Source organism: Corvus cornix, chromosome 2 (assembly GCF_000738735.6).
Source record: "Corvus cornix cornix isolate S_Up_H32 chromosome 2, ASM73873v5, whole genome shotgun sequence".
NCBI lineage: Eukaryota > Metazoa > Chordata > Aves > Passeriformes > Corvidae > Corvus > Corvus cornix.
In genome coordinates, this window is record NC_046333.1 from 128,956,363 (window position 1) to 128,981,009 (window position 24,647).

A 24,647-nucleotide genomic window follows, 5' to 3' on the forward strand; every position below is an offset into this window, starting at 1 on the left:
CTCATGACTACACTGCTATGAAAATAGGGGGAACAGCTCACACAATCAGTGACAAACTTGCTTGTTCCAGAACAATCCAAAACCGTATCTGCCCCAGAGACTTTGGTCACTGGTATTCTTACCTGTATATGGTTTCTTTACAACATATTATTGGCAGAAAAGTGGCTAAGTTCAGTCACTTCAGTTCTATTAATTTAAGTCCATGAACTTGAATTATTTCAGCTCTTAGGCCTTAATTGTGTTTGCTCAACCATCAATTGCCTATGGGACTTCTACTTTGCTAATCTAGCACTGCACAGGCTTGTGCCACATTGATAGGGAGATTTGTTTCAAGGCTGTAAAGTTAAGCACATTTTCAGAAAGGTTATTGGATATGTGAACACTTACTGAACATGTTTACACTGTTGTCAACATAGATTATTAGCTTTGGTTAATGACTGGTCTACTTACACTTTCAGTGTCACCTTTCTGTGCTACAGGAAACCAAGTATTGGCTTTCAATAACAAATAGTACACTACTGTCCATGACATAGCCCTGTTAAATTCTCAAATATACTTTTAATAGAACTTTCTCTGCTGTGTTCATTCCTTTTGTGAGATTAAAATACCTTCACAGAAAACGTCATCAAAAACTTTACCAGATTCTTGCTAGACAGCAAGGAAAAATTATATTAAAAAAAATGGATCAAGCAGATAAATAGGAGTATTGTATAAGGTAGCATTTTTACTATGAATTAGTGGACTGTGGGACTTCAGGTAAGCCTTCCACAGCAGCGGAAGACCACTATTCTTGCAAAGGTAATATAAAATGAGAGATCAAAAGAGCCAAGAAAAGCCACTGAACTGCTTGTACTAAAAGATGCTACAATAATTTATGACATCTGCGTTTAATTAAGACAGTTCTTTAGCAAACAGTCATGTGAAAGAAGTCATACAAATGGCTTCTTTCTTTGCCAGCCCAGGTATACAATTTGCCAGCCCACATACATCATTCTCTTACTGTCCTGTTTCTGGAAATATCAGCTGTGCAGAGATTCCATGAGAGGATCTGCTTCATAAACTCTAATTCTTATTTCATGGCTGTGCAGCTCTGCTTTTGGTGGAGCAGATCCATACTCCTCCCATAACTGAAAAGGTCATTTGATTTTTTTAAAGGGAGAACAAGGCATAGGGAAGGATTTTTAAGAACTATATGGTTCATAATATTGAAAAAAACGAAAGAAAATCCTGAGGGGAAAAAAGCAATTTCATAAAGGTGAGATGCTGCACATTGGCATTTTTGGAAAGGAGAAGTTTCAGGTCTGTATGTCAAAATGAAATTTTGGTCAGGTTTATTTGATAAAGCTCCATGTTCTCAAAGGAAAGCATGTGGATTTCACACAGAAGTAATTTGGAAAAGCTCCAGCTAAAAAGAAAAATCATTTGTTTAATTTCTGTTGCTATTTAAAACAAAATGAAATTCATTAAATTCCTCTTGAAAAGTAAAATCTTGTGCCTAGCCTGCAAGGGAGGGAGTGAAGAAAAATGGGAAACTGGAACTGCCAAATGAAGTCTTTCCTAACCAAAAAAAATTGTTACTTCCCTCATCTCACAGGCAACAGTGGTTGCCTCACATATGTGCGAATGCAGCACCTGTATGTGCTTGTCTGCATGAGGTGTATCTTTTATCTCCTGATATGCCAGGAGGGACGTGGGGCACCCCATTAGCCTTGCAGTGGCCTGCAGTCAGGTGAAATGACATCAGTTGTTGGTGAATATCACCCAGGGGCCTCTTCTGACCATGCAGCTGTGACATGTGCCCAGTTAGAATTGCCTCCTGCCAGAATCCCCTCCTCTTAGCACAGAAATGGAATTTCAAATACAAACTGCATTGCAGAAACCCAATCACAAAGAGTCTGACTGTCAAAATGGATGGGAAAAAAAAGTAATAATCTGAGAATGCAGCTGTTGATCTTGCAAGAGTAACAGTCTTCCTTCAGCAGGGTGCCTCAACACCGATGGTTCAACACAGACAAAGACAAGGAGCACCACAATATAACTAGAGAACAGTGCCCTGCCTTTGCTGGCATTATGGTAGGGATCATTTCTCTTCCCATCCCTCTGGGGAAGACCACTGCCTTTGCCTTTTACCAGAGTCTGTCTATCATCTCCAGCTCTGGAAACATGGCATTTGAGACTCCCCTTGGCACTTTTCAGTGTGGAAACATCCATCCAGTCAGACCCGGAGGGAGTGACTCCTAGCCTTGTCCCCCAGGAGGAGGACCTCTCAGCTGTCTCTCTCCTCCACAGAATTCAAACTGGTATTTGATTATGGCCCTGTTCCAAACTTAACAGCTCCTGCCCCCAAGATCTTGGATACCTCTAAGCCCTGAGGAGGGCAACTCTAATATGACAGGTTTAGAAAAGATGGTTTGTATATAGATGCTGTCATTGATTTGCAAATACAAGTCAGCTGTTGTGATAAAGCACTGATTATAACATATGTCTTAAACATTCTTAAAGCTCCTAAGAGAAAGATATTTGAAAACATCATTGGTAATATCTGCTACAGAAGCAGACATTTTCAAAAAAACCTGAAAAGCCTGAACTGTAAGGAACACTGTAAACAGTATGCTGCAGGCAGTCAGGAATGACTGCAAACAAATGAGGGAAAATTTTAAAAACTGACTAAACAAAAGAAGACTAAAGCTCCATAGATTGACAAACCTGACTATCAAACAAGCAGCTGACTTGCAACAGAATCTTATTAATGTCAGAATCACTGCATTTATGTCTGGTTTAATTTTTTTTCTCTGGCATTTCAAACAAGCTCTCAGTGAAATCTTCCCCCCCCCCCCCCCCCCCCGCCACCCCCTCCCCATATATCTTTTTTTAAATGTATTTGAACAAGAATCTGTAAAATGAAAAATAGTCAGATGAGACTAATTTTGCATTCTGTCATATGCCTTCATGTACTACCCCTGATGTCCATGATACAGAGCAGGGACACCAGACTTTTAAATGTAGAATTCTGAAACTGTATAAAATACTGTGAAAATACATCCAGTATGTTGATTACAATAATCTGAGGATTTCAGCCCAGCTCTAAAACCGTGCTAACATTGGCCCAACAAAAAACTGTGGGTCATAAATAAAGGATTCTTTAAAATAAGGCAAGTGCAGCAGTAGCACCCTGTCCCTTTAACTGGTGTCAGTGACCAAAGGGATTGATTCACAGATCATATGCTTTTGAGTGGCCCGACAAGATTTCCACAGAATAACCAAAAAAGCCACTAAACTGCACCTATATGGTCATCAGGAGGAAATCTTGCAATTCCTACTCCAGAGTCAGTTTTGCAGAGATCAGAACAGGTGTTTTCCTATTCATTATTTATTGTCAGTGCCATTGCAGGATAAACACTGACTTTGCAGGCAAGTTTTCTACCATCTGTGTCAGCTCCTGAGTCTGTAGGTGAGCTCTGGAAGGTTGACAGCTGCTTCACTGCAGCAGTCCTCAGACTGTGACTTCTTAGTGGCTCTAGCTTGGATACCAGAGTGCTAGTTCATACCATGCCAGAGGACTAAGGGAATATGCCTCTGAGATGCAGGGAAAGCACCTTGGGAAAGGGAGCTCTTGAATCTTCCCTAAAGAGAGCCATCAGAGTTGGCCTGCAGGCTCTCAAGATTGCCACGTAGTGATTAATTTTTTTTTCCATGAAAGATTCTGGAGTTGTGCCAAAGCAAGGAATGCCAAGTCCCTGATTTCAGCATTTTTTATCTAGGCCAGTATCTCCTAACCTGGGGCTATAACATCCTGACATCTCATGAGGTCTTCATCTAGCCCAGAGACTGCCCCAGAAGCTCCGCTCAGTGGCAGCTGCATCAATGCACGGGCTCTCCCCGCCATAGGGACTGGCCAGACAGGTCACAGCATGACAGGGTGACCTGGCTCTTGGGTGGCCTTCTGGAGAAAAACAGCAATGTGCAGGAATCCCTTGGAGAAGCTCTATGCACTGTGATACCCAGGTCTGAGTGGTCCAAAGTGAGCATGTTTGAGCTGTAGATTTACTGAATGACTTTGCATAACATATTTTCTGAACAGAAGCCAGAGGACAGAAATTCTCTGAACTGTAGCATCCCTGATTTAAGCTCCCAAGTTCCTCAATAAATGGATTAGTAAGGCAAAACCCTTGCAGTGCATCCCATGAACTCTTACCACACTGCTGTTTGCTTCCTGACCATCTGGATCCACTGCAGACACCACCCTGACTCCTGTTGCAGAGCCCAGGCTCTGCCTGGGGTGGGATTCCCCATCCCACCCCCCTGGGTCCTTCAAGCACTGCAGTGCTGGACCCTGTACTCCAGATCCCCAAAAATATTTCTATAGAGATAACATAAACCCTTTCCCTGTTAGCCTTGGAATCACTTGGTTACTCGTGTGAAGCTTTTCCAGCATAACAGATGGAATAATGGCTCAAAATCCTTATTTCTGATTATATCAACATGCAGGACATATCAGAGTCAATAAAAGCTTAGTGCATTTGCCCGCACTCTAAATCTTCACCTATGTCTGTACTTTTTCTGATGCAGCCCCTTACGACTGGGACCTAGAGGATATTATTAGCATGCTTGCTTTGGCACACTGAAATTTGTTATTTTGGCAGATCTTTCTTGATCTGATTCCAGCCTATGTGCCATGTGCCAATAAGTCATGTGGGTTTCATTTTTTTGCATCTGGTTCAGTCCACCTATGTCTGTTGTGATGTGTCTATCCATTTTCTCTGTGTATGTGGCAGTATCTTACAGCACTCAAGTAATCTGATCCAAACCTTTTACAGCAAGGGTGGACTGTCAGTTCCTTCCAAAGGACAAGTCCCACAGCAGGCCCCCAGGAGCTGGTGGGCTGGGAGGAGGACCCACGTTTGCACTGCCTTCCCACTGTCTTTGCTTCAGCCACGCAGGCGGCTGTGGCTCAAGTGAGGCACTTGAAGGCTTTAAGATCTTCAAAGGCAGATGGTTCTCAAAAAGCCATAAAGGGCTGTCACAACACCCATGAGAGATTTAGAAACTGAGCTCCCATCAAGAGTTGTGAGGGCCTGGATGGGTCTGTGTTTTGGCCCTTGGCTTTCCCATGGCTGTGGGCTTGGCTTTCCAAATCACATCCTTCTAAGGTGAAGCTCAGGATGAGCTTTAGCCAAGTGTGGTTTTCTCCTCTGATTGCCATAAACTCTTGCATGTGGCTCTTCCAAGTGCCCTAGGGCTGCCATATGAGCTCCATCTGCTGTGGCTCCTGCTATGAAAAGACTGCTTTTTAACTGCTAAGAATGGCTCACAATCCTAACAGGATTCCCAAAATAGGGGTCAGTGGAAGTTGTCCTCTAGCATTTGCTGGGATCTCTGTGAGACATCCTTCTTCTCTACATCGCTCTGACTTCCTTCACTGGCTGTAGTCTCACCATTTGCCATTGTCTTTGTGCATGCAGACTCCAAGTACATCTGTGCCCTTGTCCATTATTCTCTTGATACCTTTTGAAACCACCTTTCGACTCAGAGAGTGTGGGCTACTTTCCTCTGTCTGATATGCTGTTCTCTACTGAAGTAATCAGCTATCCAAAGCATGTCCTGGAGATTACTAGTGCTTCTGCAGCAGTCTGGCTGGGAGATATCACTTGGGCATTTTTTACACAGAAAAACATCTATTCAATAGACAGGTGAATTTTACTGAAATAAATGTGAGAATGCAATTGTAAACTGAAAGAAGACTCCTGTAAACCACTGTGTGAATCTATTTCTAAATTTGCAAGTGCAACGTGGGGAGATTAATTTTATTGTTTATATTTTTGTCTGCCAGCTGGGAGACAAAGGAGAACAGCGCCTGTTTATGAAGCAACCCTTCTTTTGAAAAATGTCAGAGAAAATAGACAAAAGCAAGCAAGTCTTGCAAAACAGCTTCTTAAATAAAATTGCCAAGGCAGATACAGCTGAAGGCTCATTTCTCTGATGGACGCATAGCTTCAGAGAAGTTTGCCTTTCATGACTCATCCTTCCCCTGTCACTTTGCCAGTGGAAGGATCTCTAATAGAGGTTTCTGCTCAGCTACTCTGTAGCACTTAAGCCAGATGGTGTTTATCTGGGCACTCCAAGGGCCTGAAAGTGTGCCCAGGGCAGTGGTGTAGAGGATACATGACACATCCTTTAAAATTCTATTCTTGACACTTGGGGAAAAAAGAACTGGCTAGGCAAATGTGTCTTCAAGCTAACAGCACCGGGACCACTTGTTCAGTGTTGGGTCTGAGCTTCATCTGAGCACTGAGGAAGCACAAGGGTGGCCACCAGCGGCTGAGCCCTCGCCAGCTGCTGTGGCAAAACAGTTACACTCACACAAAATCAGATAAATGCCTTGGATAATCAGAGGTTTTCTTAGTAAAGGTAACTGTATGAAGTCTGTAAGTACCAAATGGATTCAAAAGTCCTTGTGTCTTGCCAGCAACAAGCTCAGTGATTCGTCACTCAATGTCAATAACATTCAGAATGTTACTGAGAATAAATAGCAATGAACCAAAAGGCAGTGTCTTCTCTTGGATAATAAAAATTTAAAGAAAATAGCTAAAGTACCCAATCTGTTGTTGGATCAGGGATTTTCTGGATTGAGGGAAAGCCAATGATCCTGAAGGACCGAAAAAGACTTGTTTCAGATTTTGTGTCATATTCCAGGCTGTTCTGTGGGTAAACTCATATGTTTATCTCAGGAAAGTTGCCAAAAGTCACTAGTTTCTTTAGTATGTGTATAACTTGCATGCAAGTCACCCTTCCCAGCAAATGATAAAGCTGCAGAGGTGGTTTGATTAAGCAATTGATTGTATCTGTAAGAGGCAAAGGAAGCATAGCTGTGAGAACACACACCTCAGCACACTCAGTATTTGATATTCCTTCTCTGTAACCACAGCCAAATGGCAAATGTATTTAGACCCTCAGCTAGGTAATCATTGCAGTTTTGTGCCATCTTGGTTTCTGGCTCTTGTAGATCTTGACATTTTATTTTGATTGTAATGATTATCATCTCCAGATACAATCTGTCTTTTCATATTAAACATTTCAAATTTGTTTTGTTGAAGCAGACATTTAATTTGTACAATTTTGAAACCTCTTCAAGATATCTGAGCCATATATTCAAATCAAAAAATTATGAAATAGTAACAAATAAAAGAAGAAGGAAACTTCTCAGCTCTACTCTTCAAATCTGCCTGCTGTAGTACAGCATGTAGTCACAGGATTTAGATACTGTGTTTATAATAGATTCTTCACCACTTTGAAATTAAGCCATAATACACTGTAGATTAGTCTGATGCTTAGGACATATTAGTCTTATCCTCTACAGTTGTTTAGTGCCCTATGAGGCATTCAGTACGTTACTGACGGAAGAGAAAGGAACATGTGAACTGAAATCAGTGCTACCCAAAAAAGAGTTATGAAGTGTTAGGCTATAAAAATATTCTTTATGCTTCATGCAAAGGCTCAATCAATTTAGATAAATTATACTTAAATGTACTTAAATATACTTAAATATACTTAAATACACTTAAATATACTTAAATACAATTTAATCTTTCAAATTTCTTCTAAATAACAGGAAAATGTGAATATTTGAATTTTGTTTCCTGATTATCACGCTTGCATTTAAAATGTAAAGTTTCTACATTTAAGCTGAAGACCTAGAGGTTTTTAATACTTTCCTCTGCTACTGCATGAAGTAAACAAGAAAAAACATGAATGACATTAAGGCAATTTCATTGTTTCAGATGATGGAAAACTGTCCTTTGATGAATTCAAAGCTTACTTTGCTGACGGAGTTCTGAGTGGAGAAGAACTGCATGACCTTTTTCACACCATTGATACACACAATACTGAGTAAGTGCCCCCTTCTAACAACTCCAGTGCCTCTCTCTGTATCTGAGAATGGAAAACAGACATCAGGCTGATTTTAGGAAACAAGTTTATGTAGGAAGCTGCTTGAGGGAAGCCAGGCTGTGTCATATGGCTATAAACTGTACAAGTGAAGTGTTTTGAAAGCTCATTGAAATATTTGCATGTTCCAATAAACGTGATTTGGGTACTGAGAACAAGGGGTGGAAATTGGATGCCTTCTGTATTCCCCCACCATGGAAAGAAAAGGAGCTGGGGCCTCCTTCAGGCTTAAAGATGAATTTCTCAATTCTCAATCCCACCGAGTCATACTGAGATGAATACTTGGAGCAGATGTTGAAAAGGAAATAAAATAAATGAAGCAACTATATATAGTAAAGAGCTGAAAAAGCCATCCTCTCTGGTGGCATGGTACTTGTGCTGGGTGCTGTCCCTTGGGATATTCCTGTTATGGTTGGGTTTAACAATGCCACGGGGAAAATAAGCTGACATGATGTTCAGCAAGGAGAAGTGCAGAGTCCTGCTTCTGGGGAGGAACAACCCCAAACTTTTGTGGAAAATGGAATCAAGTTAAATGTAGTTTCATAGTAGAATTCACAAGATTTTAGAGTTTGTGCCAAAATAATGTCCTGAAGTAAGCAGAAGAAATGGTACTTAATCTATTGGACTTGTGGGGAATGAAAAATATTACAGTCTTCATAAGACGATCACAGGATGGGGTGATGGAGATGGGGAGGTGGTGGAGTCACCACCCTGGAGGTATTTGGGGGATTTGGTAGTTTCGGATTAACAGTTGGACTTGATGGTTTTAGAGGTCTTTTCTAGCCCAAAAAATTGCATGATTCTATGGTTCCATGCACTAATATATCCTGGGGCCCACCCAGCTAGAAAGCAGCTTGGCAGAAAAAGATATTGGGTGAACACCAACTTGAACATGAGCTAACAATGTGCCCCAGTCGCCACGAAGGTCAATGAATGGTATGAATGACCCAGAGTAAAAAACCTCATTTGAGCCAGACTCATTTGAACAGCTTTGGACTTCCTCCTATGTACCACATATCTGCATAAGTGGTTTTATTTTACCATAATTCCATTTGGTCTGCAAGCATCCTGAGAAAGGCAGAAATTCTTGATACTAAGCAAGATTTCTAAGAAAAAAGTCAGATGGTCTACATCTATTTTTCCTTTCTTTTTATTTGTAAAGCTTTTTCATTTGTAAAATATTTTGCTTTTTATTATTAGTATTTGTATACCATTTTCTCTTGAACAGAGACTATATAGATCTGAAAAATATGTAGAAAAGTGAAGATAACATGTTTTTCCTCCTGGTAGAAAGGCACACCTGAAAAATTGGTGTAATTGTTGAAGGCTTCTGCTATTAACTGAAAATAGGCAATTAAACTGTCCTAGCAGACATCTGAGAGATCATTCTCACTGTCCAGAAAAAGCCTGGCAAAAACCTGGGCACAAAATGCGCAGAATACATACCAAAGGGTCCAGTTTTCATGTATTTCAAGGAATGGAGCAAGTGGAAAATTAAGACAAGCTACTAAATGACCTTTTTCAACCAGAAGAAAGGGTGTTGATGGATTAGCATTTATTACAGGAGGAGGACCTAGATACAGACAAGAAAATGTACTTGAAACTTGGATTTAAAACAGCAAGAAAAAGCTTTTTGAGTGTTTTTTCATGAAGTCTTTAACTGATAAAATGCTTTAGGGTGACTTCGCAGCTGAAAAGTATTCTACAAGGCTTGATCTTTAGCAGAGGCGAATACATTTTAAAGGCTTTCCCTTAGCCCCTCTGTAAGCTTTTGAGGAACCTGTCAGCAAGATGTCACATGCCAAATATCAGATGGATATAGCAAAGAAAGACAGCTTGGACAGTATAATATGATTTCCTTGTTAGCATAGCTTTCAGAAAAAAATCACATGGAGCAGATATAATGAGGCAAAACCTTTACTCACTGGCATTTCCTGAAAAGGGCAGGTTATGTAAAATGTCTCAAATTAATGAGCTAGCTAAGAAAAATAGCAAAATGTTCATTGAACCTTGGGAAGTGTTTTAATGTAAGCATTAGGAGAATCATGTATGTATCAAACAACCCCCGAACCATCTATTCTGAGATTTTTCACTTCCAAATTATCCGAGGGAATTAATGAAAATTATGCAAGTCAGAAGTAGTTTATGGCTGGTTTTTAGGAGGGGAGGGTGAAGAATTCTGCTCACTTTTGTAGCTAGTAGGAGGAGACTTGCACAGGTTGTCTCTCTTACCCAATTAAAATGTAGACACTGTCAAACTCTGGGCAAATCTTTTATCTTCTCTCTGCTTCACTTCAATATTTACAAATTGCAGACTGTAATTCCCTATCCCAGAAATATTTTGTAAGCATTGAGATTATGCAGTGATTTACACCACACGTAAATGCCTAGGACAGATGTCTAGAGAAGCATGTCATGATGCCTTAGTTCATTTCTTGGAGTATCTCAAGATTTCATAACCAGCTTGTCACAAGAGCAGACTTTGGGTTGTTTCCACCTGCATTAAATCTCTGCCAGCATTCAAAACCTCACTGTCTGTGTGCACAAGTCTTTGTACTTTAAAGCCTGAAGATAAAAAAGGAGATGTGGCCTTGGGGTGATAGCCATGGACCACAAACTCAGGCGATTTGAATTCCCTTCTCAGCTATGCTGCAGCAATCTTTCAATAAAATATTAAAAGCATGAAAGACTTACTCTGGTTAAACACTTTTAAGGGAACTAAATTAAACAGGTATTAAACTCTGCTATTACACAGGCCCTAATGTCAGTCATGTTGAAGAGAGATTTACATTATTAACTTTTAAAAGACCAATCCAAGCTAACGCAACGTGCTTGTCACAAAGCAGACAGGCTGTGGAAGGTTGCTAAAATGAGTAATTACCATTTCCAATGTGATAACAGGGAAAATAACAGAGGGTTTCACTTCCCGGTAATTCAGGTTGTGTCTGCCTGACTATGATCTGCACCCTGGTATTTGAAGCAGTCAGGTGTTCTCTTTTTACGAAGTAAAAGAAGAGTCCATTAGTGCATAATCAGCAGGAAAAACAGATGAGTAAGAATCAGTTACTGCCACATAAAGTTTCCAAAACATAGGTTGAAGAGTTTGTTATGGCAGGATGTATTTAAATGCACAACTTGTCTAGACCCTAAAGAACATGTTATTCGTTCAGGGCAGATCATTGCTTTTACTGAAAATTTGCATTGCTAAGGGTATTTCCTCAGGACATAATTTGGACATATATTTTGCAGTTCATGAAGGTACTTACATGTATACTATTTTTTCATTCTATTTTAAAAAAATCTACATTTCCTTTTTGTATCATTTGAAATATTTATATTAGATATTAATTTTCTCTGTTTCTGAATTTTGAGTTCTTTTACTCAGAGTTTGGATTACAATGCAGGAGACGCCAGGCTTTTCTTTACTGATGTTTGTTATTTCTTATCTTTAGCACAGCTGCACAGGGTGTGCTTTCTAGTTGGCAGGGTGGAAAATGGCCCAAGTTCTAATGTCCAAGGCCATTTAAAGTCCAAATCAAGCAATTATGAAATACCAAGTAATACGTTTTTACTTATAATCCAATAACTAACCTTTCATGATCTGCACTGTGGGTTTTTTTGACCCAATACAAGAACACTCAGATTTGTGAAGAAGAAGGAGAAAAGATGAAGTACAAATCCACACCCAAAATCCTCCATATTGTTACACTTATATATATAATTATATCCCAGAAACCTAAATTCTCTAAACCCAGGGTTCCAACAATTAAATAAATACCACTAAAGACACAGTGTACAAATGGATTGCCTAAATTTTTTAACTTATTTTCCCTTTTCCTTTGGGTACAGCGAGAAACAAATGCATAAGACAACCAAATTAGGTGAAGTAGTGTATCCATGCAAAAAGTAATTTATTTTTCCATCTTTTAGTAGTGCTGTGATGTTTTACCTTTCTCGAAGGTAAGCTTTGATTAGGCCATACAATGAGCATTCCTGACATGTTATTAGTATAAGGTGACTGCTTCAGGGGGGTAGCAGTTAACCATTCTTCTCTAAGTGAAGTTTCCAGTATCATCATTACTTCAGAGTGAAACTGAAAGCCAATTAGGCATTTGACTGCCACTGAGAGTCGCTTCTATTTGTGCTTTCCAGGATCTTGTGAAAAATTTGAGCAATCCTTATTCAAACACATACCATTAAATGGTATAAAGAAGTAGTTGTGGGGGGCCCACACTCAGATGCCCTCACTCTGCCAGTGTAAGGAAAGGCTTTGCGTTGATGCAGCAATAATCAGGTCTGGGCTGTTAGAGCCACATCTCCAGGTTCTTGTTTCCTAGCATACATTTGCTTCTATTGCAAAGCAGTGTGTTGCATTTAAAGACTCTTAAAAAAACCCCAACCAAACAAGGGTAAGCAAGAAATCAAGAGCAGTGACTTAAGCTTCAGCCTGGAGTTTGTACAGTGATTCTCCTCCCCTTATTCATAATAGTTTAAATGTTTTGCAGATAGCCCCAATGTAAACACACTATAAGCATCTGAGAAACATCTTAAGCTCTTTTTAAGTTATCAGGAGGCCAAGGTAGATGCCCACAGTTTCTTGAGTAGGAGCCAGGCCTCCAGAGTTAGAGTTAGACCAACGTATGTGCATGTCTGTGAGCAGGGGAGGGGCAAGGGGAAGAGCTTATCTTTGTGGGCTGATTTGACATGTGTTTGACATGACATCCATGTTATACTTCTGTACTGTCAGTTTGGACCTGGTCAGTACTTGTCCTAACACTTCAAAAACTCTCAAAGCACTCTATTTGAAATCTGAGTTAACCTTTTTGGAGGTTTGTGAGGGTGAAGGAAAGCTAGTGTGGTTCCTCACCCCTCTCTCCTCCCCCAGTCTCAGCTCCAAGCTATACAGTGCTCAGTAAAGCTCTGCAGGGCTGATGGGCACAATGGGAAGGGTGTTGGAGCAAATGCGAGTGCTGCAAAGGCACCAGAAGTCTTTCTTTGTGCTGACAAGGAGAATCATGGAGGACGTGGTCTGCAGGTTGCAGTAATTTTGGAGCTGAAGTAATTTTAGAGCTGAAGACCCACATACTCTGCTGTCTCAGAGCATTCTCTTCATTAACTGATAGCAAAACATCTCGCATGCAAAACAGTGTTGAAGCACAGTTGAGGTAGCTCTGCAGAAATACAGCTGTTTTGTTTACATGTGTTATTGCCTGAATAATTGTAATGAAAGTAGAGAAAGGTATAAGAAGCACAGCTCTTTTTATACATGAAGAGAAATATGCAGGAAAAGTTTGAAATTAGTGGTTTAACAGGTGATGGCTGTTGCAACTCATTTCTTTGGTAAATTGTCTCCTATTTAATTTTAATGTCAGCTCTGATGAGCTCGTGTTTCAGCAGAGCAAGAATCCTTGGCATGGTTAATGGTTTAGTGAATAAGTCTTAGCAAAAGTCATTGCAAATATAATAAACCTCCTTTTTACTCTTATCCTTTACCCTTCCCCCCCCAGTCATGACTTCCATAGAAATTGTTTTAGCATAATGGCATCCTCCGGGAAAAGGTGTCAGAAGATAATGAGAATATTTGGCAAAGTTACAACTAGGAGATATACAGAAGGTCTCAAGGGGATTTAGTCTGCAGCACTGCTGGAGAGTCTGCGATAAATGCTTCACTGATTACTGACTCACAGGAGTCTGTGGGGAATCAGACTTGTTTTTCTCACTTTATTCATTGGCAAAATGAAGTCCTCAGTCAGGACCCTTGTTATAAGGTAGGAGGGGTGCTAGAACTATTGAGGACCTGGGGCACAAGCAACCTCCCAAAGGTAGGGAGATCCCATTCAACCTTTGTGTGTGGCATAAGTTGAACTGAGCACAAGCCAGAGATGAGCTTGGTGAGGAGCTGAGAGCCTCAGCCACCTGCAGCACTGAGCTTGTGCTGGGCATTTGGGAGAGTGTGTCATGCTGCATGCACAGCAGATGTAGGGGTGGGATGTGACACTATGGAGACACATCTACACTTGCAAACGTGTGTGTCAGCAGGGTGTCTAAGGCTCCCTCATGGCCAGGGAAGTCACTGGCACCTAAGACATGATACTGTTCGCATGGGCTTCAGCTCAGTTGCCCAGGCATTAGGCATTTAAGATGCTCACACTTGAAAATCAGCCCAAGGTGGAAAGGAGAAGTAGTTGGGACATGGGTAGTGGAAGAAATGCTAGAGCATTTGAACCAACACTCGATGCCTGTGTTATATCAAATTCCTTCTCAGTCTCCTAGCTGGTCCATTAAGCCCTCTGAGTTCCACTGAAAACACTGGGACTCCTTTGCCTGGCATGGGAGGTTGGACACCCGGCGCACACATGGACATCTACATTTAGGACTCACCCCAAAGCAAATAAACCTTCCTCCCACCTGCCCAGGTCTTCATTAGCAGAGCCCTAGTTCCTCCCATGGATCAAAAGAGAAGTGGTGAGATCATCTGCCCTAGCAGCAAACTCCAAAAGGTGACAGTTGGATGTTGAGAGTAAGAGGCTGGTTAGCAATCCTTGCAGTTGTGAGAACCCTTGAGCCTGGAGCCCAGTACAGTGCACTGAAACTAAAATGAAAGGCATGTTTATATGGACCACAATGCTTCCTTCAAGGTTCTGCTTGTAAACATAATAATAAGTCCTCAGTAGTTTAAGGGTACTCTAAATGTACTAATTATCTCTGCCTTGGATGGTTTCCTTTTGTTTTAGTTGGAAGGCATGTTTCAGTCTCATGCTATTGCTGATCTTTCACAGTTCAATACAAGTACACAGAAAAAACTAATTAACTTCTAAGTACAACAAGAAAAATAAAAAAAATATTAAGAACAATATGAGATACAGACAGGATCTTTAGTTAGGTGAACTGCAGGTGAGTAAATTTTCTTTTTAAAAGGAATTTTTGAATGCAAAAATTGCAAGAGTAAAATAATATATTGGGGTTTGACCATTTTAAAAAAACTGGTTCTTTTAGATAAAATGAGAAGTTCAGCCACATGGTGCAGCATTGGCATCAGAAAGGTGTGCTTGCTAATATTTAAACATGCAATTGCAGCTATTGGCTTTAACTCTCAGATTTTTCAAGACCATAGCTATGGAAATCAGCTTGGAAATGAAGCACAGAGACAAAGGCAAGATACTGGTCAGAGTGAGATGATTACACATTTTAGTATTTCACGACTGATCAAAACGAATTCACAAAGAATGATTTACAAAATCCTGATGCTATCAGATCCTCTGGTCAGACAGACAAGCTGAAAATAGAATTTTTCTTGGAAATTTTCCATATGAGTGGTTCTTTTTAATGGGAAATTCAGCTTTTTGCAGAAAAAAATGACAATCCCTCTCAGCAAAAAGATCAAACGGTAATGACTATTTTCATTTACACTTAACTAAATGGAGCTGATTTAAAGTGCTTCATTTCAGTTCTGCCGTAGATAACGTCAGCTCCCCTGCGGTAAGCTCGTTGCTTAATGGTAGGTGTAGTTTGGAGGTCTAGTCACTTCCATAAGGTGAGTTTCCCAGAGAACCACAAGAGTTTTAGTACCACTCAAAAACCGTCTAGAGAGGTTTTACCATGACATCAGATAGCTCTGAGAGTTCTCAGATGAATCCCATCAGGCCCCACAGATTTGTAGGGATCCAGCTGAAGCAGCAGATCATGCACAATTTCAGGGTCGACCGGGAGTCAAATGTTCTTGCAGCCATGGTCCTCCAGCTCAGGACACTGGGACCTTCTTAGTCCATCATCCATGTTGAAGACAGAGGCAAAGAAAGCCTTAAATACCTCTGCCTTGTCCATGTCCCTGTCTGTGAAGTGCCCATCCTCATCCTGTAACAGGCTGTTGTTATTTCTGTGCTGCCTTTTGCCAATAATACATTTAAAGTACCTTTTAATTTTTCCACACATTTCTGGGCAGCTTCAACTCCAGTTAATCTTTGGCTGCATGAGTTCTCTCCCTACACTGGCAAGCTGCATCTCTCTATTCTTCCCATGTCCCTTGACCTTGCTAACACTAGGCATACATCTTCCTTTTCCGAAAGAAGATGCCTGCTCAGCAAAGCCAACCTTCTCCCTCATTTGCTTGATTTCTGACATTTTGGAATTGCCTGCTCCTGTGCATTTCCAAGGAGTGTAAGAAACCAAAGTAAACATTTTATTTTGTCTAAGAATAAATAATTTAATATCAGGTTTAAAAAAACCCCAACATTTTGTGACAAAACCAGAAATTGAAACATTATTGTCTCCTACGTGGTGAAAACTCTGAAATTTGCTCCCTGTGGCAGAAGAGCCACCATGATGCTGCATCTCATCACCTCATTTGGGTTTATGTCATTCAGACTCTGTGAAAAATCATAGCTCTGCAGCCCTTGTATATTGCTCTACAAATTTTAGCGTACACAACAAGTTTTAATAGAATTATTAAGCCTCTTTTAGAAACACAAAGGCTGTTATAGCTGGGATGATTAAAGTGACTTGTCAGCTATGTAGTCATCACATCCCTGTGAATCACTGCTGAATGCAAAGGACTAGAGAGTTGTTTTTACAGATGAGTTCTTAGTCAGGAAAAAAAACCTTTTAGTCTCTCCTTCAGTCCTGCCACAGGCAGAGCAGTAAGTTGTGATTCTGAAGTTATCATTTAGCCTGGAACTAACTAGATAATTATTTAGTGAAGCAAAATATGGGATATTAAAAGATCTGTAACCCCGCTGCCCAAGTCAGAGCCCAGAGAGCCAAGCTGGCTGCTGCCTTTGAGAGCCTAGAGGGTGCACAGTCTAGGTGGATCTGGGATTGAAGAGCAGCAGTGTCCTTGGGGCAGCAGGAAGTTTGCCTCCCCAGGGACAGAAGCTTTGTCCCACTTCTTCCGCCTCTTCCTCCTCTCCCTGTTCTGTGACAAGAGGCCAACATCTGGGCCTCTTGCAGCACTGCATCCTAGTGGAAGAAGTTTTGCCTCCACTGGTAAGCAACCTTGAACAAACCTAAACAAAAAGGTGTTGTTTGCTGTTGCAAAGGAGCTGTGAGGCAGAAAATCCTTGAAATGGAAGTGCGCACATAGGACTCCTTTGCAAAACAGCCTCTGTACTGTTGGAGCACTTATCTTATTTTGGTGACTTACAGTGAGATGGTACACAGGCTTTCTTGTTGCAAAGAGCTTACAGCTTTTTGGCTGAGATTGTCCATGCATGCCTATTCAGTTACTCTTGCATAGTTTAAGTAACATCTAATTCCTTTTAGTCACAAATTATATGCTTCTACTTAATAGTAGGAGATATTAGCTTCAGACTTCCACCCCTAAAACCAATTTTAGCAAAAAGACATGCAAATGGGACTGAAAAGAGAGTTAGATCAAGCTTCTAAAATAAATCCTTCTCATATCTGAGAATGAAGAAAGATCTGAAGAAGAAAATGTTATCCTTGTCCAGCTGTAAGTCATGGCAATGATTTTCCTAAATTCAGTTAGTTCATAAAGTCTTTCTTATAGTATTGGATTCTTCAATAAAGTAACTGCTTTATATTCCAGATTTCATACTCTGTAAGATCTCATTTCCTCTTCTTATGGTCCAGGGAAAATACATAGATCATCTGCTGGTTCCTTTGCCTAGAGGTGCCTTTTGTACTGTGGAACAGTATGTGCCAGTCAGTGGATGGATCCATGGATCCACAGCAGTGGATGAGTGGAATGGCTTTAACCTTCCCTCCTCCCTGGCTGCCCCCAGCCCACGGCTAACTGTAGTGGGTAGAACAAGAGCACAGCTGCTTTGTAATTCTACATTTTGGACCACTTCCAGAGGTACCACAAATAAGCACTTTTGCCACAGTTCATTCAAGTGAATATGCTTATTTTCCTGTCACTGACCAATGCTTATGATCAACTTTTCAGTGATCAGGACTGCTCAGTGTAATAATCCTTTAAAAATAGCTCATGTTTTTAGGTAGAGAACATTTTAGACAAAGACAGGTAGAAGAACTGCATCTAGCAGTCAGAAAGCAAATTGAGAATTATCACGCTGACATGATGTGAATGCATTTGCCTCACCCTACGCTTTGGTTGCTTATAGTTAGTGGAGGGCTGGTGCCTGGATGTGAGTCATCCAGCAAATATTGTTAATAACATGTTCAGTGTTGCCAGATTATGGGTCTAAGCAGAAGCATCCTTGGCATATGTACCCACTGAAATGGTGAACAGGTGCCTGCTGTAAACCTGAGTACTGAGTTACGGATACAGCCCTCTGGTGTGCACCTCACTCCTGTACCAATAAATTCTTGCCAAACTTCTTTAATTATTTCTGTAGCATCTTGCAGGGAGCTCAGAATTGTTTGTATGCAGCAAAAGAATTCCTAGGTTTATTCACAACTGTGTTTGAAGCCGCATGTCATTATTTCCGGGAGAATGAAATAATCACTGACACAAAATTATAGCTTCCCTGCCTAGAACAGCATCCCCTTCAAACAGGATGCCAAGAACAATGAGACCTCCAAGGGTATTTATAACAGAAGGAAATACTGAGTATGCTGCACAGAAATCCATGTTCTTTATGTCTTTATGTTCTTTATGTCTTTTCTGTGTTTTTTCACAGGCTTGCTGCACAAAATGTTTTGGATAATATTTCTGGTTATTCAGGTGTCCAATTCTAACTGAAAATGAATTCAGCAGCTGAATACTTTTCCATTTTCACTGGTAGTCCATTTTCAGCTGTGTCACTCCTGTCAATAGGACAAACAGCATGCTGAAAACAGGGATGCTGAAAGCCTCTGAGCCCCTCCCTATGTCACTAACATGGTGTTTAGGATGTTGCAAAAGAACAGGGACCAGAAGGGATTGAAATATAAAATTTGAAAAGAGAGCATGAATTTGACTGGTTAACAGTGTGAAAGGCTGTTTTAAACACAGTTATCAAGCTGTGCATTAAATAATGCAGAAATGTATTTTACATTAAGTCATTAGGGCAGATGATGTGAAGGAGCAGAAAATGTAGGGATGATGAAAAAAGAGTAGGCATTATAACAGCAAACTCCTGTCATTTAACCTCATCATATTCTGTCAAGGCTCTTTGACTCAGGCAATTTTCCAGCTTTCAGGGTTTCAGATTGCATTTAAGAGATGAACATCTGGACTGTTCCAAAATTGACTGCTGAACGGCAGAAGTGTTGGTCAGACACACTTGACCATAGATGCCGTAGTGATCTGTGGTAAACAGCCTTAAGGAGCTGCAGACACTTTTTCCCACCACACACTTTGTTTACCTAAGAGTTAAGTTTCACAGCTTCAGCACCAGTTCATACAGACTCTGAATTCCTTTATACCTGCCACCAAGGTCATTGGAAAAGTCAGGTGCAAGTCTCATTTGCAGCCATCTAACTTGGCCTGTTTGAATGCAGGTAAGATCACCTTCAATTAATAAATGTTGTGTGAAAATCTCATTTACATTATCAATTAAAAGTGTTCAGAAGTTCTTATAGCCCTGAGTATGCAAGTCTGTGATACTCCAAGATCCTGCAATTTCTATCAGGTTCTCTCCCTTGTGAAATAAAAGCCAGATGTATGGAAGTTAGCAGTGAAGAAAGCGATTTTAAGATAGTACTGTGTCATCATTTTATTAAAAGGTCAATTAAAAAATCCCTTTAAAAAGATAAGTGAAAAAATACTCAGTGCAATCAGCCGTTCAATATTCACCCCTCAGCAAGATTCAAAGAGGACATTCATGCTTTTAAGTTTCTTTAATAATCTGTTTCTTTTCCTTCTCATAAGAAAGGCAGTATGCTAACTTTCAGTAAAGAGCTGTAGGTCAAATTTTTTCCTCTTTTAACTATTAAGGCCTTACTTATGAGAGAAAATATCACTCCAAAGTTGATCAAGATGAAATCTGCTTCCAGTGAACAGGTTTGACTGAATAGAGTACTTCCCTGCATTTATGAATTTTTATAATGTTGACATGGGAATATGACAGTACATCTATACTTTTCACATCACTAATTTTGCCAAAGTTAGTAGTGGTGAAATGGTCTTACATGGCCAGAAAGTCTTAGGAATTATGTGTGCTGACAGGCTATGTCTGGTTCTATCCTCCTTCTGTGTTCTTTCCCATAGAACACTATGGCACAGCAAAGATTGCAGACAGGAGAAAGTTATTGGGTTTCTTCTTCTTTAGCAAGGAAGGTCAAGATCTCTGAGCCTTGCTGTCCAGCATGACAGCCACAGAAGAGGAATACAGGCAGAAAGGTGGAGAAAAAAACCCCAAACCAAACATTTCTGGTGTTTAGATGGATTCCTGCCAGAACTGGGGCCAAATGTGTAAGGCCTGAGGAACAGTGACTGCATCATGATGCACAAAGGCTGAATTTCAAAGTGGGTTTGCAGTGAGTAGGAAGGTGCCAGTGGCAACGTGACCAGGAAGGGAGGCTGCACCTGCAGCCAGCTTTGGAAAGGCTGCAGCCTTCTGCCCCAAGGCAGCATAGCAAGGCCAGCAAGAGCCAGGCACTTGCATCTCCTGCTGCAGCCCAGGCAGGGGGGCTTCATATCCCAGTCAGGCTAATATTTGAGTTGCACTATTTACCAATGCAACAACAACAAAAAAACCATTACTAACCTCACTAACCTTCTATACTCTTATCTTTCCAGCAATCTTGACACAGAAGAGCTCTGTGGTAAGTTCTTTTTTGGGAAAGAACATAATCTATGCCTGCAGCAGCCCTGTACAAATAAACATGCCATGTGATTATTTTTTTCTGTTTAATCTTTGTAGCTCAAACAGAAAATAATTTCCACTCAGAGAACTCCTGGGAAAATGCAGATGGCTCATAATCTTTTCAGACTCTGTCATCCCCTATGTGCAGAATTTATTTCAAAAATATTTTTCCTAGTCAGTATTTCACACTCTCTGAGATTCAAGATCTGTTCTGACATAAAGATAGATAGATAGATAGATAGATAGATAGATGCTTGTATTTTATTTCCCTTTTGTGTGAGATATTTTTTCTAGTTAGTTTCTCCCTTTAACGCTTGTCATATACCCCACTAAAAGAAAATTCATTACTTTCCTCCTACTTGAGCCAGGGAGAACAGCAAGTTTGACAAGTTCTATGATCCTTTGTCACAATAAAACTCCTGCAAGGCCTAGATTTTGGCCCAATTACCTATTTCTGGACCTCATTCCAGGCTGTGAGTCATTTCCCCAACACCCTGTTTGCTCTCCAGCTTATCTTACAGCACCTAATTTAGGAGTGCTTCTTGCACCAGAAAACAATTTACAAAGAAAGGTTTCTGCAGGTTCTCACAAAAATGTCAGAAAAAAAAATCCTACTTGTCAGCACCAGCCAGTTTCTGAGGGAAAGATGGTAGACTGATAAGTTTTCCAGTGGTCAAGACTGTTGAAGAACTTTAAAAGCTGAAAATACCGTCAAGTTGAATACCTGCTCAATTTCTCACCCACAGGGTGACATGGCCAAGAACCCACTAAAATACACCTCACCCTGTGGCTTATAAATATATGACAAGAGACTCATCTGAAGTGAACTGGGCTGTGACAACTTCTGCTGGTTGAGCATCTGGCCAAAATTGTATAAACCTGGCTGAGGAAGAGAGGTGGTTTTGTTCCACAAGGGATTTACTGCAGTTGATGTTGCACTGGAGGCATACAGGCTTGCTGGGCTGAGGGGGGTGTCCATCTGTTTACTGACTCTGTTTACTGCCTGTTTTGATTGAATACAGGCTGTTTCAAGTGCCTTTTAAATCTTTTAAATGTTGCCACTAGGGTGTTTCTCATCTGTGAATCTGATACTGAGTCTACTCAACGTATGTTTAAGCTTGTGATTATACAGCTCTTTCTGAGTTATATCAGTTCATCTCAGAAATTAAGCTACAAACCATCCAGGGTACTAATTCACAATACGTTTTAATTCTAAATAATTTCATTCAACCTCTCAGCAATATCAGGTCAAGTTGCAGTGTTCCTGGTAACTTACATTTTCATGATTCCCCTGAGAAGCTCATGCTGACCTTTTAAAAGCCCCAAAGTGTTGCTATTCATTATTTCAGAAAGCTCCTATGTAATCTTGTTCTTCCTGTCTGCCGTTTAGATGTTGATTTTCGTGCTCTTCCAGGTGATCTGATGTCTAAATGCCTTGTTTAACACAGTGTCTAAGCTTTACCATAATTTTATTTAGTTATTTTTCACACTTTTTCCTTCCTGTGCTTCCCTCTACTGTACTTCACCACATCAACCAAATGGGAACTCGGGTCATGATTTCCCAGGTTTGCTTCCTCCTCTTGCTGTAATCCCTTGGCCTTTACATCAGTTCTTTCTGTTAAAAAGTCCTCTGCTTTGAGAAGCTACACAAGGACATCCTGCAATTTGTTATCACCACTATTTTCATTAAAATTTCATTTGCATGCATCATATTTGTTGAAAATATCACAGCTCCTGGGACTAGAAGCTTGTCTGGCCAACTCATGGTCTCTTCATTTTTCAGAAACAACTGGCCTCAACCAACCCCACCTCACAACAGCCCCCACTTGCTATTATCTCCTCTAAGGGCTTTACCAGAATTATTAATTTTCATATCAATATAATCAAATTCACCACACACGTATGAAAACTTCATTTCCTGATTATAATTGTAGACTATTAGACTGAAAATTTAGTTTACAAAGAAGATGTAGATATTTTGGAAATAAGTTTGCATCAGCTGTCAAATTGATATTTCACATTTTTTGTGAATTTGGCAGCTCATTTATTGAAAGAAAATGTTTTGAAATACTGATTTTGGTATTTTAAGTATGCCAGGAATTATTTTGCGGAGAAAGAATACAAAATTTAAAAAGAAAATGATCCTTTTCATTGTAACTCCTTTTCATTTTGTATTTAGATACCTAATAATGCCGTAACTTAGTTCAGACTTGATAAAGCTGATATTTGATGAAATATTGATTTTCAGGTCATTTGTAGGTGATGTGGGGTTTTGTCTTCTTTTAGATTATTTTTCAAAGCACCTAGGAGAATATGAAAATGTTCTAGCTGTCTTGGAAGACTTAAACATAACCATACTGAAGGCAATGGACAAAACAAAAAAAGTAAGTAAAAACTGTGAAATTTTCTTTACATTGTATATTTTGTTTGTTTGGAGTATTTCCAGTAGTTTTCTTATCTGAATTTACTAATTCATATTTAAGTTCTTCCAAATATACATGTTTGTAGCAAAATCCAGTAAGAAAAAGCTTGTCAAAATGATTGTATATGAAATCTTTAAAGACCTATCTGCAAACTATTACAGTTTGGATATAGCCAAATTTGTCTTTGTGAATGGTCTGAAGAATGTTCTTTGCATTGTTGTACAAAGAGGGTTCTACGTCCCCTGCCAAGTCTGGGTAAGTATTAGCACCAACATTTGGAAATAGACCAAATTTGAAAAATTAATGTTGTGGGTTGAGTGAAACCTCCTGACCAAAGAAGAAGATTTCATTTCCCATTGAGGCATTTTAAACAAAAGCAGTGGTCACACAGCCTGCCAAGAGGAAGGGTTGGGGCTGTTTTCCACCAGCACAGCTAGGGGACCTTTACCTGGAGGGAAAGAAGATCAGTTTCTCCATCACATATCTGACTGGGAATGTGGCCATGCTGCAGGACATGCTAGGCAGCTGATTCACCTGGCTCTCCATTCATTGTGGTCATAGCTGCTCCTGTGGTCAGACCACACCCCAGCTACCTGTCTGACTAAAAGTGTATCAATACATTGGGTGATTCGCTCCTCTTCCTTGGGTGAACAGTTAAATATCCTGTGCAAGGTGGAACAGCTTCAAAAGGTGAGGGAAAGCACAAACCAGGGAAGCGAACCCAGATCCTCCAAACCCAGCCACAGATCCACACCAGGCTAGTCATCAAGCACAGAAATTTCAGCCAAAATTATTCTGTGAGATCCCGTGGGGTCAAAAAACCCTGGGTGGTTTTTTCAGTTGATCAATGGAGAGATCAATGTGGAGAAAGCTGTGCTTCTTTAGTGAAGCTGTTATCTTTGGTATTTGTGTGTTTGCAGGAGTAAAGCACTCATACATCTTACATAAACTGCCAAAATAAAAACTCAAAAGTGTAGCTTATTTATTTAGAGCTTGAGCCAGGAAGCTGAATGTCTCTTCATTAATGCTGTGCATCTTCCACTCCTAATGAAGTGAATGGGCACCGACTCACTGTCTTCTTGAGCTGGATATTAAAAAGCAACAGATTGGTTAATTTTAGCTATGCATAATTTTAAAAAATAGCCATGTGTATAAAATACTGCTGGTAAAGGGCAGGTCATCTCATAACAACTGGAAGTAAATAAACCTCATAACAACTGGAAGTAAATAAAAGACAGCATTTAAGAATTACTTCAGAAGTTAATTACAAGGAGGAGTCCCAGCAGACTAATGAGATTATAAAATGTGTATTCTGGCCTGCCACAATTTCTTTGAATTTTGTTTTCTTAACTGAAGATTCAAGCCTAAAGGGTTTTCTGTCTTTCAGGGATACTTCAGCTGACTATTTGTTAGAGATGGCAGAAATAGAGCAAGGCTAACACTGGAAAAACTCTTTTAATTCCATTTGGTAGAAACTGTGTGTGAACACAGTCAAACAAAAAAATGTGTAATCAAATATTCTAAAATAGAGATTTCTGCCAAGGATATGCTCAACCACTACATCTTTGTA

General features: G+C 40.1%; 1 protein-coding gene across 3 annotated transcripts in view; it reads left to right on the forward strand.

Annotated features, from left to right (window-relative positions):
- Nucleotides 1–24,647, forward strand: part of NECAB1 (N-terminal EF-hand calcium binding protein 1) — a 57,810-nt gene that overhangs the window by 4,613 nt on the left and 28,550 nt on the right. For 2 of the 3 annotated variants that reach the window (XM_010405000.3, XM_010404999.2), the window contains exons 2-3: nt 7,779–7,887; nt 22,941–23,038. In XM_010405000.3, the coding sequence (XP_010403302.1) occupies nt 7,851–7,887; nt 22,941–23,038 (135 nt within the window). In that variant the 5' untranslated portion in view covers nt 7,779–7,850. Of the gene's footprint in view, nt 1–7,778; nt 7,888–20,587; nt 20,614–22,940; nt 23,039–24,647 lie in introns of all 3 variants that reach the window. The other variant, XM_010404996.3, reaches the window with a different exon arrangement.